Raw genomic sequence first — 15,202 nt, forward strand, 5'->3', positions numbered from 1 at the left:
CAACGTGACTGAAACATGTGGGCGTGGTCATGGAGGGCAGGGGCTGTCTTTTTTATTAATTGAATCCCCAGTGCTTTGCTTTGTGCCTGGCAGTCATAGAGGCATTTAGATTGGATTTAGGTGGGTTTTGAGCTGGGCTTTGGGTTGGGTTTATAGAGAGGTAGGGAGAGCTTGGTGGGTTGGCCCTCAGTCACCAAGCATTTATGAAGCCCTTACTATGTGCCGGGCACTGTGCTAAGCAAAAAAGACAGTCTCTGCCCTCAAGAAGCCTGTATTCCAAGACAACAAGAGAGAAGACAACACAAAGGAGCTGAAAAGGAGGAGGGGAAGCACTGTGACTTGGTCTGGAGGATGAGTCTGGGCCCTTCCCCAAAATGGAGATTGTGGGAAGGACTCAGCAGTGAGAGAAGGGGTGGTACTCTCCATTCTGTATAGCCTGTACATATGTGGTGTGAGTGTGTGTGGCATTCTGTGTAGTGGTGCTGTAGTGTGGCATTGTGGGAAGTCCATTAGGTTTGGATTCAGAGCACATGGTGAATCTTAGCTCTGCCCATTAACTCCAGCAGATGATTTCCCCAATTCTGTACGGTTCAGATTCTGATTACTTGCACTACCTGTGTCTTGGGATTGTGGTGAGGCAGGTGCTTTGTAAGCCTTAAAATGCTACACAAATGTAAGTTCCTGAGATGTTGCTCCTCTTTGGGAGACCCCTAGCTGCTGGAGCCTTCTCCTCTAAGGTACTTGCATTTACTTGTATGGAGTACATTAGAACGTAAGCTTCTTGAGGGCAGGGGCTATTTTTGTCTTACTTTGTATTTTTAGCACTTGGAACATAGTAAGCACTGCTTGTTGATTTATATTTATCTAGTATATACTTATGTCTGTCAACTCTCTCTCCTGGCTTCTAAGACCTTTAATAAATGCTGGTTGATTGATCATTACCTCACAGTACAATGCTAAGGGAGATTTATAAAGTTAAGAAAGCCTTACTGACTTTCTGTCAGCAGCTTACCGCTTAGTAGGTGGATAAATACAATGAAGTTGAGATTACAAATGCTATGAGGTCAAATTCGGGAGAGATCTCTTTTCAGTAGGGGTAAGGGCAGAGAAGGCTTCATGGAGAAAGGTGGCATGTGAACAGAACCATAGAGGGATGAGTAAGATGGGGAGAGGTTGAACTGTGAGAGAGAAGAAATAGTTTCGTGACCTTGGGTAAAGTCTTTTCTTCCTTCTGGGCCTCAGTTGCCCCATCTGTAAAGTTAGGAGGTTTGGCAGAGGCCAGAGCCGCCATGGTGGTAGATTGGTCCCTGTCTAGCCTTATTCAGGAGCATCAGCAGCAGGTGTTGGAGTAGGAGTGGGACTGAGCACTTTCCTATTAACTTACACTGCAGGGTGTGGGCCACAGCTGATAGACCTATAGAAAATAGCAATCTGGTGTTGGCTAACATAGAATGCTTAGAGGTGACTCTGGCCGCCTCTTCTTGCAGGGCCCACAGCTGGCAGCCTAGGCTACCCATTGTCTCCTCACAATTGCCTTGGAAGGGCCAGGCAAGAGCCCTGGGATGTGCAAAGCCCCACAACCAATTTCAGAAAATGGGGACAGGAAACCAGAATCTAGGACAGCAAGTGGGTTACACAATTTCCTGTCTCTTTGTGCCCCTTAGCCAGCTTTGGTTTAGTGTTGACAAACAGTTTAAGCATGGCCGGTTTCCTTAATACTCTTCTCCACCCTCCCCCACCCCCGCCCTCAACTTTCACTCCCAAAGGTCTTCATCAGCATTGGTATCACTCACCCACAGGATTGTTTTGAAGCCTTAGAATTTTAAGCCAATGATAGAGTTGGAATAATCCTTAGAATATAGAATAGGAGATTTAGGAGGTACCTTCTTAACACATAGAATTCCAGAGATGGAGGGGAATAGAACGGAATACGTTGGAACTGGAAGTGTTCTTAGCATTAAAAAATGGCACCTCAGATTATCAAAAGACCATAAAACAGAATGTAGCATTTGAGCACTGAAAAGTGTCTCAGGTCATAAACTATAAGACTGAAGAACATGAAATACAGAATTTGAGTAATGGAAGATGTTCTTTAAAATGTAGAATGTCAGCGTCACATGGAATAGATGAATCATGGAATCATAGGATTTAGATATAAAAGGGACCTTGGAGGTCATTTAGGTCAAACTCCCTTATTTTGCAGAAGCCCAGAGAGGTTAAATGACTTGCCCAATGTTGCACAGCAGGCCTAGGACATTTAGTGCTCTCTACTTCCTCATTATGCCTCTTAGAACAGAGCTGTGAGGGACCTTAGAACATAGACCTCACAATGTTAGCATTTGAAAGGATTTGAGAATTCTTTTTGTCCAACTCCTGCTTCCCATTGTAGCTAGCTTTCCAGTGGAAATTGGGGACCAGATCCCTCAGGGTCACATAGCAAACTGTGAAAGAGATGGGACCAGAGCTCAGATTTTTATCTTCCAGTTCCTCTGTCCTCTTCCCTAAGCATGGTGATGCCTTGATTAATCTTAACATTGACCAGGCTTGCGAATGTGGCGTTTAGCTGGACAACAGCACTTTGGATGCCTTGTGCATGCACAGTGCCTGGTCCATAATAGGTGCTTAATTGATAAATTGCTACATTTACCCAGCAAGGAGCAGGGCCTTGAGAGTAGCTTCCTTTTTTCCTAACTTTTGTCCAGGGCTAGGGAGTGGGAGAAATCTGAAAGGAGCTGATGCCTTTCCCATTTCCATTACCTGGGAGTGTTCCCAGCCAATCTCATGGTTCTGAAAATCATTTGCCAGGAATTCAGGGCCCCCAAACCATCTCTTAATGAGCGTGACAATGAACAGTGACAGCTGAGGGGCTCTCCTTGATAGCCATAGAAAAACCTGCAAAGACATTGGAACAGATTTTGACAACTTGTCTGGGAAACCGTCTCACTCCCCTCTTCTCTTCTCCCGCTCTCTCTCCCCTCCCCCTACTCCCTCTTACCCTCCTTCCTCTCCCCCTTTCCCTCCTCCCTCCCATTCCCTCCTTCTCCCTGCTGTTCTCCTTTAGTGAGAGTCTCTTTTTGTCTCCCTCCCCTCCCTCTGACACGCAGTGATCTCCCCAGACAGGCGTCAGGAGAGAAGCTGGTTTTTAAATTAACACATGGGCTCAGCTCTCTGATGGAATTGACTGTGCCAGCTAATGCGATCTGCACATCTCGCTACGGGCCTGTTGCTATTATTAGATATGACACGCATGGTGACTAAAATGCCGGTAAATTTTAGTCAGCAGCCTTCAAGCTGCTGATTGTGCCCATCAATTAAAATAATATTAATAATGATAGCTGACATTTAAACAGTGCTTTCTGGCTTACAAAGGGCTTTGCATACACTACTTCATTTGCTCTTGCAACAGCTCTGTTAGGTGCACCGTGCAAGTATTATCTCCCTTTTACAAAGGAAGAAGCAGGCAAAGATAAGACATCAGCTCTCAGCTTTAGAGCTTGAAAGGACCATAGAGACTATCAAATCCAATCCTCTCATTTTATACAGGAGGAACTGAGACCAGAGTTTAAGTGACTTTCCTAAGGTTACATAGTATGTAGCAGAGCTGGGATTCAAATCTGGTTAGGTGGTTTGGCCTGGGTCACAAAGCTAGGAAGTAGATGAACCTGGATTTCAACTCAGATCATCTGATTCCTAATTCAGTGGTCTCTGTCTCTCTTCCTCCCTCCCTCTCCCCCTTCCTCCTCCTCTCTTTCCTTTCCCCCTTTCTCCTCTTTCCTCCCTCTTCACCCCACACATAACAATTATATAACACAGTTATTCCAATTAGCCCACAACTAAGACTAGAAGGCTTTTACAGCTAGAAGGACGATTTCTTAAAAAACAAAAAAAAACCTGAAGCCCAGAAAGAGTTAATGACTTTCCCAAGGTTAATCAGCTAATGAGTGGCAATGGAGAATACAGGTTTCCATCTCCCAGTTTTATTTCTACTACACCGTGCTTCTTTTGTAGTCAGCCCTCATTTTCCATCCTAAGGCAACCTCCTCCTTTTCCCTTTTTCTCTCTCCCTTTCTCCAGAGTTTCTCCTTTGAGGCAATGACTACGGCTCTGGACCTGGAGTCAGTAAGACTGTGTGACCCCTGGCAGATCACTTAACCCCTGTCTGCCTTGATTTCAGCTGTAAAATGGAGAATAGTACTAGTGCTTACCTTCCAGGGTCATTGTGAGGATCAGATGAGTTAATATTTGTAAGACTTTTAGCATAGTGCCCAGCACATGGTGGGTACTTAATACATAGTTGTCTTCTCCCTTCTCCCTCATCACTGCGTTACCCAGCTCTTCCCTCTTGACCTTCCAGATACTGATGGAACCAGAGTCCCAGGGTGCCTTTGCTGGACTTGGGAGTAGGGTTTCTCTGTTGTGGTCCCATTCATCAAGTTATCTTTCTATCTCAGCCCTCCCTGGCTCCCTTGGGGTAGGATTAGGAACAGCTGGCTCCCTCCCAGCCAGAGGGGAGGGGTCTGGAGGTGTCCTAGAGGAAAAATAAATTACCTCCATATGATCTAGTTGAAAGATTCACTAGGGCTCTCTGAAGGATAAGCTTCCTTAGGCTCTGTCCCTTTGTAATGACTTAAGCAGTGAGCTTAAGTGCACCTCAGTGCGTAAATTTGGGGGTGACTTGGGGTGAGAAGTGCTTACTTTCTGACTTTGAGTCCTGTTAAGGCAAGCTTCCTTATCAGATGGGGATGGGAAAGAAGTTTGAATTAAGACAGACACCAGGGCCCATGGCCCGGTTCTTCCAGGGCCTTGTTGGCCTATGCCCAGTTACTCTTGCCTAGAAAGAGCAACCAAGTTAGGCAAGTGTGAACATTTGAGCGCTAACTGTCTTTTTGTTTCTTTTCCCTTACCCCCTAGGCTTTTTTGCATCGCATCCGGCAGAATGTGGCTGATTCAGCAGACAAGTGCATTACTGAGGAGAATGTCAAGGTTTGTATGTCTGGGTCCTGGACAGGGAGAATAGTGGGTGCTGAGATGTGGGAGGGAGGGAAGAATGCTTTTAGCCTGCTTCCTCGTGAGGGGTAAGTCAGGGATGAACTGAGGCTCTCTTCCCGCCTGAAGGAGCTCGTCCACCTTCTGTCTAACATCCTGCCTTAAGGACGCATATGTCTGTCCATCAGCACCCATTGAAGCATCCCTCCTTCCTTCCCTCTCACATTTACTTTGTGGCACTCGTTGGTCTGGTCTGAACCAGAGTATTCTCCCATCTGTGGTGCTTCAAGTAAACAAAGGGAGAACACATAGGTTATAGTTGGAAAACTTGGTTTCAGATCCTGATTTTTGCTATTTTACCAGTTGGAGTAACACTGGACCAGTCATTTCTCTCTGTGTCTTGGTTTTCCTGTCTATAGAGTGAGGTTAGCCTAGATCCGAGGTGTCAAACTAAAATATAACAGGGGGCCACCCTGACTTAGAAAACCACATATTAACATGATTTATGTTGTCTTATTTATTTTGTTAAATATTGTCCGGTTATATTTTAATCTGTTTGGGCCACAGTTTTGTGGCTTCATGCAGCCTGAGGGCCATGTGGTTGACACAGCCTATCTCCTCAGCTCTAAGTCTGTTATCCTATGAATTAAGTGCTAGTCTTTACAGCTCAAGTCCCCTGTATCTGTCCTAAGACTATGCCTCTTTTATGCCAAGATTCCTCCCTCCAGCTCCCAAACAAACAAAAAACCCTGGAAGATACAACCTCCCCTGCCATCATCACTTCATGTGGAGTCAGATTCTGTGTCTGGCCTATCTCTCTAACCTCCTTTTGAGTGTTTGCTTGCGTGCACATGAGTGAAAGGACAGATGAATATCCAGGCCTCACTCAGTCCTCAGGGGCTTTGACCTGTGGAGTTTATGGAAGGAATCAATAATCCCTCCATGTGGACAGAAGGCAGCTTGGATTTTACCCCTGCCTCTTTGGGGAATGGAGTAGTATCCAGCTCTGGGCTAGAGGAGGGGAGCCAAAATGTTTTTTTCCCAGCTCCTGCCTGACCCCTGGCTTGCATTTATTCGGAGCTCTAGCCTCTAGCCCCTTTCTCAGGAGATCTAGAGTGGATGATTCCAGTTCATTTAAATCTATCAGCATTTAAATAATTTTTTTTAATTAAAATGTTTTGTTGCTATCTTTTGTTCTTATATCACCCATATGTCCAAATGAATGTCTCTCCTCTCCAGAGAGCCATCTTTTGTTTCAAAGAAAGGTGGGAAGCAGTCCTGTGAAATTAGTTGTTAAGTCTACCAACTCTTGACAGTATATGCCATGGTTCCATATCCTTATTTTCCCACTGCTGCCAAGAAGGCAGGGAGGGACATTTTCTTTCTTTGAGGCCCAAGCTTGGTTACCGTAGTAGCTACATACCATTGAGTTCCTTCCTTTTTCCTTCTTCTCCTCCCTCCTTTGTCCTTTCCCATATTATAGGTACTTACATGTTGTTCTCTGGGTTCTGCTTACTTCATTTCGCATCACTTCACATAATTCTTTCTGTCAGCAAATGTTTATTAAATATATCATGAGTACTGTACTAAGTGCTGGGGGAGGTACAGAGTTTAGCTAGTTTCAGTCTTTGCCTTCATGGAGCTCAGTAGGGAACTATGACAGATATGCACATAAATAAAATACAAAACAATGCAATGTCAGCTAAAGTTCTTTTTTGGTAACACTTTCAAGTCTATGAAGTACTATCGTGAGATAGTACAAATGTTATTTTCATTTTCCAGGTGAGGAAACTGAGGTCCATTTTTAAAAGAATAATATTTTATTTTCTCAATTACATATAAAGGCAGTTTTTAACATTCATTTTTAAAAATTCCAAGTTCTAAATTTGGAAATTGAGGTTCATAAAGGTTAATGACAACTAGTGGGTAGTAGGTCTTCAATATGGTGCTTTCCACTATATTACTCTGTCTCGCTACAAAGAGCTGGGTGAGATTTCAGGGAGGAATGGTTCTTGCTAATTTAGGGGCAGGAAGGCTTCAGGGAAGAAGTAGCACTTTTGAGTTAAAATGCTATATTACATGCTATAAAAGGTGGACATTCCAGGCCCAGAGAAAAAAATGAGCAAGGATCTGTAGATAGCAAAAGCATAGGTAATGTGTGGGGATGGCAGGCAGTTGTATGGGCATAGACACAGAGGAGGGGGTGGTGGATTTGAGAGCTAGATTGTGCTGGGATGTGGAATGCCATGCTTCTTTATAAAATAATAAGAAACTTTAAGGGTTTTAAGTAGAGAGGATTGACATGACCAGATCTGTGGATAAGGAAAATTCATCTGGTGTAAATGAAGGGTGAGAATGGGGGAAGAGAGAAATGGTTAGGAGGCTGTTAGGAGGGAGGAGACTGGAAGGATGGTAATGAAGGTCTGACCGAGGGGTGTGGCTATGGGGATAGAGAGGAAGGGGGATGCAAGCCCATCCCCTCCTTCCAGTTACTCTGTCTTTCAGATTCAGCTATACTCTCCTTTTATAATTCCTTCTCTGTTTCCTTTCCTGGTTCTTCATCTTCCTAGCTTTTTAATGTCTATGTTACCCAGGGCTCTGTCCTTGGACTCTTCTCTCTGTATTTGCTCTATGTGCTTGTCTTTCTTTTTCTCTCTTTCTATGTTGCTGACTTTGTTTTTTTCTGTCTCTCTTTGCTCTTTCTCTCTGCTGCTGTGTCTCTCCCCCTCTGTCTCCCTTCTTCCCTTTCCCGGCCATCTCATCTCCCCTTTTGCCTTCAATGACCACTTCAATGCATGATTCCTAGATCTACAATTCTAGCCCTGGCCTCTCTTCTGAATTCCATTTAGATTGCTGAAGGAACGAACGAATGAACAAAAAAGCATTTACTAAGTGCTTAATATGTACTAAGCAAAAAGAGTCCCTGCCATCGAGAAGCTTACATTCCAAAAGGGAGAGATCACACATCTAGGCCGAATGTTGGCCAGGGCCAGGGAGAGGTCTTGAAACTTACTTTGCTGGTGAAAGGGTCCATTAGGGAAGTGATTTGTGTTCCCCTTCCAGGAATGGTAGCAGGGCTGCTCTGATTAAGATTCCAGAACTGGAAGGGGGAAGATAAGGGGGATAGTGAAGTTACCAAGGTGACCAAAGAATAGGGAGTAAAGGGAAGCATGGCTAGGGCCTGCCTGAAATGTTGGGTTAGGTAAAGTGGTTACCAATAAAGGGATTTGGAATCCAAGGGCTGGAAGTTCTGGAGATAGTAACTCAAGGTCAGCATGCTCCAAACTAAGTTTATTACCATTCCCTCTAAGTTCTCTCTTTGAATTTCTATCTTTGGCACCACTGGCCTACTCCCACATTCAAAATCTTGGTGCCATCATTAACCCTTTCTTCTTCTTCCTCATCTCTCATATATCCAGTTAATTACCAGATTCTGTGGCTTCCATCATCCAACGTCTCTTCTCTAATCTTGTCTCTCTTCCTACACTCAACACCCTAGAACAGGCCCGTATTATCTCTCCCTGTACTGTTGTGACAACCTTTTATAGGCCTCCTTGCTTCTTTTCTCCTTTCTGATTCATGTTTTCTGGAATAATGTTTCTTATGCACAATCTGGCCTTGTACTTCTCTAATAAAAACCAGTTGCTCCTCTCTGCTTGCTGAGTAAAATCTCTTCAATCTAGCATTCAGACCCTCCCCAGTTTGACCACCATGGTGTCAGGTGAGACACCCTCTTACTTTTCCAGATTAACCACATATCATTGCCCTGCATGACCGTTCACACTTTAACCAAACTGTATCACTCTGCCCCAACCCCCCCCGATTGTGCTTATAATCTTGCTTATATTGTTCCCTATGCCTCACGTATCATTTCTTCCCTGTCCCTTTTTAATGTTGTCCCCACCTTGCATTTAAAGTCCAACTCCAATGACTCTTTCCTCCCTCATTGTCTTGTTTTGTTTTGTGCTTTTCTTGTTGTAATGTTGCATCCTTAGGTATCTAGGTTCATGCTTTTTTCCCCCCTTACCCAGACAGTAAGGTCCATGAGGGCTAGAACCAATACTTATCTAAACTTTTTACTTAGTTCATCTACCTTATGTTAAAAAAGGAGGAAATTAGTTCTCCAGAGATGCTATATTTAATTTCTCTGTATTTGCATTCAGAAACATTTGGATTTAGAGTCCAGGTTCTGGAATTAGAAATTGTTCTGTTGCTCAGTACCTGTGATCTTGGGCAAGAGGAAATATTTGGGAATTTATTTGGATTTGGACCTCTACTCTTTTTGACCCCAACTCATATGAACTTTCTGTTTCCTCGCAGATTCTCTTTTCCAACATTGAAGACATCCTGGAGGTTCATAAGGAATTCCTGAATGCCTTGGAATTTTGTTTACAACCTGAGCCTCAATCTCAGCATGAACTTGGAAATGTATTCTTAAAATTTGTGAGTAAAGGTCAACGGCTGGTGGCTTATAGTTTCCTTCCTGGGATGTGGCCTTCCCGCCCCCCCCCCCCCTCCCCCCAGCTGCCCTTTTCTTCTGCCCCAAGGGCAGGCAAGCAGGTCTTATCTTTTCTTAGAGGTTGGCAAAGTCTGGAAAAAGGTGGACTGAGTAGGAGATCCCTTCCCAAGCCAGAGACTCTTGAACAATAGAAGGGGCCTCTAGGCCACCTCAGTAAGGATGTATTTTTAGAAAGTCTACCCTTTTCCCTTCTATGCAGAGAACCTGCTGTTTCTCCAAAGGTCCTTTACTGAGGGGCCAGCTTCCTGGATTGACTCAGAAAAGACTGGGATCAGATTATCAAACAAAGACTTGCAGTGCCCTATCTCTAGGGAACACGGCTATCTTTAGGCTCTAGGGAAAAGTCCAGACATGGCCACTGCCCTCAGGGAGCAAGAGAAGTCAAATGGAACTCTATCCCTGATTCCTTGCTCCTTCAGTCATTTGCTGAGACTTGCCAATCTCACCTCTACAAAAATTCTGTTCCCTTCTCTCTATTCACATAGCCACCACGCTAAGCCCTTATCACCTCTCTCCGTAATTGTCTCCACTCAGCCCCCAGAGTGATATTCTTAAAGCACAGGTCTGACCTTATTGTACATTAATTCTCATCACGAATTTTACAGTCTAGTCGAACTGATCTTCTAAATTTTCCTTACTTATAGCTTCTTATCTCCATTCGTTTCTACAGATTGCACCTTGTACAAAAATGTACTCCCACTTCATCTTCATTTCTTAGAATCCCTAATTTCTCTGTACCCTGTGTTTAAAGAACTCACATTCTGATGGAAGAGAGGACATATAAAGAAATAGGTGGATATAAGATATATACAGGATAGATGGAAGACACTCTGAGAGGGGAAGGCACCAGCAGATGAGGGGACTAAGAAAAGCCTGCACAAAGTAGGATTAGAGCTGAGCCTGGAAAGAGGTTAAGAGGTGGAGTTGAACAAGGAGGGCATTCCAGATATGGGGGATAGCCAGGACAGAGGATTTGAGATGGAGAGGACAGTGTTGTTTGAACAGCAGACTGGAAAGTTAGATAGGGGCCGGCAGGTTGTGAAAAGCTTTAAATGTCTAACAGAGGATTCTGTAGTTGATTCTGGAGGTTACAGGGGGCCATTGAGTATTTGGAAAGGTGACCTGGTCACACCTACACTTTAGAAAAATCACTTTGGCAGCTAAGTGCGGGATAGATTGGAATGGGGTCCCAGCTGATGAAGGACTCAGATCAGGGTGGTAGTTGTTCTAGTCAAGAGGAGAGGAGGGGAAGGGAGGGGAGAAGAGAGCTGTATGAGAGATGTGAAGATAAAAACAAGGCTTGGCAACAGCTTCTATATTTTGGTTGAGTGAGGGTGAGGAGTTGAAGATGATACCAGGATTGGGGGCCTGGATGCAACTGGGAAGGTAATAGTGCCCTACATAGTAATAGGTTAGTTTGCAAGGGGAAAATGTTTTTGGGGAAAGATGAGGATTTCTTTTTGGATATGGAAGAGGTATGTCCTGTAGGAGATAGTTACAGGGGTATTTTGTTTGAGATTGCCAAAGGTAGTTAGTAATGTGGGATTGGAGCTCAGGAGAGTGATTGGGATTGGATATATTGTATTTATTTCATACATGGTTCTGTGTATCCAAGTTGTTTAGCCTAGTGGTGTCAAACTCATATATAAACGGTTACCTGGTAACCATATATTGACCTAGTAAACCTCAAATTAACATTATCTATATTGCATTGTATTTTTATTTATTTATTTTTTATTTCCAATTATACTTTAATATGCTATGGGTGCTCTTGGGGAGTTTTTTTTTGGTCAGTTCAACACTTCTGATCTAGTTCCAACAATCTCAACTCCAATTTTATAGATAATGAAATTGAGCCTCAGAGAAGTAATTTTACTTCTCCAGGGCTAGGTAATACATCAGAGCTGCATTTTGGAAGCTGTTCCAAATCCGCTGCTCGATCTATGGAATCCTCTTGGTCCCTCCTGTCTTTGACGTCCTGTGCCCTTCCAATTTTGACATTCCTTATTTGAAGGTCCTTTCCAGTTTTGAAAATTCTGTGTTCTAAAGTCCCTTCCAGTTTGATCCTTTCAGCTTCGATGATCCCTGTTGGCTTGCTGAATTACCTTTTTGCTGCAGCCTGGAAACATTAGGCATGATAATGGCCCTTGGGCCTTTTCTTGGTGCCCTGAATCCTTTCCTGAATCCCTTCATAGGCAACTTGTCAAGTCAGATCAGTGCATTAGCTAGAGAAAAGGCATTTGCTTCAGTCAGCTCTTTGATGCCTTGACCACACAGTCAAGTGGTCTTCCTAAGACCTCATTTGCCCATCAGACTTCTCCATTCTGCTCCTCGTGTCTCTTGATGCATCCCTTAATCTTCTCCCAGCATTGCAGGAACATCATCCTGTGGCATCCATAGGGAGAAAGGAGAGTAAAATCAAAGCTTCAAGGTTTATTCTTAGATTTCTCCACCTCTTCCTTCTTAGAGAAACAATTTCAGGGCCGAATAGCACCTTCGACACCAGCTAATTCCAACTGTCTCGTTTTATAGATGTTGAAGCAGGTCCAGAGAGGAGGAGTAATTTGCCCAAAGTCATTAATTCCTTTGAATACTGTGTCCATTTTGCTGGGTTAGCTTGGGCAAAGTCATAGAGATGCACTGATAAAAGATACTGAGAGGAGTGGAGGGCAAGAGAGACATTGGGGGCAATGTGGGGGAGGAGAGCCACTGAGATGGGATTGCTACAGAGGCCCAAAGGTAGGAGAGACAAAATACATCCACATGGACCCTCCAAGGAAGGAGTCCGTGACGGTTTAGTTATGCCTGCGTGAGTAACATCCAGAGACTGGCCCATGTTCTGTGAGGGTGGTCTAGCGGGTAGAGAAAGAGGAGGGAGTGGAGGAATAGAGGGGGCCTCTATTCCTCTAGATTCTGTGTGTCCTGTGTTATGGCAGCTGCTCCTGAATATGTCTGTACCAGGCCCTTCATGTCCTGAGCAAGACCAGGCCTCCCTCTTCCCCACAGCTGTCCCTCATCAGCAGCTGCAGCCTCTTCTGCTCATCTCTCTTATTTTTTATTTTTATTTTTTTTTAGGCCCAGCCTCCTTTCCCAACCCCCATGACCAACATCTGTCATTATGTAACTGCTAGTTTCCTCATGAGGGGAAAAAGAGAGAAAACAACAAAGACCCATGCAGGGTTCCAGGGAGGAAATTAAACACTTGAGACACTCAGCCGTTGAGAGCATAGTTTTCATATTTGTGGGGGTCTTGTGCATGAAAAACAGTTGGAGACGCTCAGTAAAAGAGCAGCAGAATGTACCTAATTATTGTGTTGCGTTGGGTTTAGCAGAGGGCATGTTGTCAGGTGATAAATAAAACTTTCTTGAGCCTCGGAAACATTGATTCCTAGTATCCCGAGTCCTGAAGCGGGGGGAATACTATTGCATAGGATGTCAGAGCTAGGAGGAATATGGAAACTTGGAGTATTAGAGCTGGAAGAGACCTTAGGACTTGGAATGTCAGAGCTGGAAGGGACCTTAAAAAACCTGGGTCATCAGAGCTGGTCCTAGTACCTTGGGACCAATGGGAATGTTAGAAATGAAAGGGACCTTAGAGCAAAGAATGGCAAAGCTCAGAGGTTCTTTGTTAGCACTGTCATAATAGAATGTGAGAGCTGGAAGGCGACCGTTAGAGAGACGCCTCTCATTTTATACATGAGAAGACTAGGGAGGGAAAGGGACTTGGCTAGAGTCTCACATTTAGATAGAGGACATTTATTTTATTTATGGTTCTTTTATTTTTTTCTTTGGTTAGGCAATTGGGTTTAAGTGACTTGCCCGGGGTCATGTATGACTAGTAAGTGTCCGAGGCCGGATTTGAACTCAGGTCCTCCTGACTCCAGGGCCAGTGTTCTATCTGCTGAACCACCTAAATGCTCTGCTATTTGGAGTGCCCAATGTGTTTATTTTCAAAGCCATTCTAAAGAGAGGGAGTGCCTGCCCTTTCTTTCCCCCAGCCTTCTCCTCTTCCTCTGTGTGTGTGTGTGTGTGTGTGTGTGTGTGTGTGTGTGTGTGTGTGTATGTAAAGCTGCTAGGGATAGGACCAGGTAACAGCACTGACAGTCAGGCTTCTCTTGCCCTCTTTGGGGGCTCAGAGAAGCCAGTAGACAAAAGGTGAGGTGGTAGGTGGTGGGGTAGGGAACGGGGCACAGGGCAGAGTTTGTGTCTTCTCATTTCAGGGACCCTTCAGAAGTAATGGCTGCTGCTTCTGAGTTAGTAGCCCAGTCTGTGCCTTTGAGGGAGCGGGCATCAGAGGAGGAAGTCTTCCCTTAGGTTTTGATGGCAGTTCAGTTCCTCCTTTCAGTCCCGCCATTCTGTACCCTGCTTCCTTTTTCTTTTTTTCAAACTCCCTTTTGTGTATTATCTTTCCCAATTAGAATGTAAGCTCCCTGGGGACGGGAACTGAGTTTTTTTTTGTCTTTGTATCCCCAGTACTTAGCACAGGGCCTGGCACATTTTGTCGTGTTGAGCCAATTTGGCATTTTCCTTCCTCTCCAGGATCAGCATTCAAGGTGGCATCATGGTGACATCATGGTGTTGTTTAGTTGTGACCCTGTTAAGGTTTTCTTGGCAACCCCAGATACTGCACTGGACCCAAAGAGACGCTTGCTCCAAGGAACTGCTGAATCTCACAGTGACTTGTTCAGTTTCCTTTAATTTGAGATTTTTTAAGAGCCTTCTATGTTTGTAGGAAAACACCATTTTCTTTAAAGAGTTTGCCCCCTAATAGATGTCTATCTGGTTGTTCAGTTGTTTCAGTCATGTCTGACTCTTTGTGACCCCATTTGTGTTTTTCTTCTCAAAGACACTGTAGTGGTTTGCTATTTCCTTCTCCAGCTCATTTTTCAGATAAGGAAACTGAGGCAGTAGGGTTCCATAGCTAGTGAGTATCTGAGGCTGGATTTGAACACAGGAAGATGAGGCTTCCTGACTCCAGGCCCTATGCCCCATAGCTGTGGCTGCCCTATCTATAAAATGAGGGTGTTGGTGCTCTATCCTCTACACCACCTTGGTGCCCATAGCTGGCACAGAGTAAGCATTTAATAAATGCTTGTTGCTACCTTGTCCTTTCTCTGCTGCCATCAAGCCTTGTAAATGTTCAGGTACAGGTCATCCTTTGTGTTACTCTAGCCTGTCTCCTGTTAACTTACTGTTTTTTCCTCCCTGGACTGTGCTAGACTCAGTAACTACAACAATAATAAAAATGTAGGCGTGTGCCAAGCATTGTGCTATTTCCCTAATTTTGCAGATGAAGAAACTGAGGCAAAAAGTTCACGTGACTTGCCTAGGATCACAGAGATAAGTGTCAGGGGCCAGGTTTGAATGGGTCTTCCTGACTTCAGGCTCTAAGCTTTATCAACTAAATCAGCTCCCACACTCTTATCCCTTTAGGGGATACAGTATGTTGTAGTGGGAGGAGACCTGGATTTGAAGTCCAGAGAGCTGGATTCAAGTCCTGGCTGCTACTTACTCCTCTCTGACCTTCAGCATATCACTTCCCTTTCCCCTGGTCCTCAATTTCCTTTTCTATAAAATTAGAATAATGATACTTTGCCAGATTCTTTGTGATGAATAAAGTACCCAAGAATGGGGTAGCAATGTAACCTTTCATTATTATTCCCTGGGCTCTAGCCCCTCAGGGACAAGCAAGCTAAT

The 15,202-nt window shown here is 44.3% G+C and overlaps 1 protein-coding gene across 1 annotated transcript in view; it reads left to right on the plus strand.

Moving 5' to 3' along the window:
- PREX1 (phosphatidylinositol-3,4,5-trisphosphate dependent Rac exchange factor 1) overlaps positions 1 to 15,202 on the plus strand; it is a 230,121-nt gene that overhangs the window by 81,735 nt on the left and 133,184 nt on the right. The window contains exons 2-3 of the mRNA XM_036749156.1: positions 4,912 to 4,983; positions 9,307 to 9,429. Of these exons, the coding sequence (XP_036605051.1) occupies positions 4,912 to 4,983; positions 9,307 to 9,429 (195 nt within the window). The remainder of the gene's footprint in view (positions 1 to 4,911; positions 4,984 to 9,306; positions 9,430 to 15,202) is intronic.

Source organism: Trichosurus vulpecula, chromosome 3 (genome assembly GCF_011100635.1).
Source record: "Trichosurus vulpecula isolate mTriVul1 chromosome 3, mTriVul1.pri, whole genome shotgun sequence".
Taxonomy (NCBI): Eukaryota; Metazoa; Chordata; class Mammalia; order Diprotodontia; family Phalangeridae; genus Trichosurus; species Trichosurus vulpecula.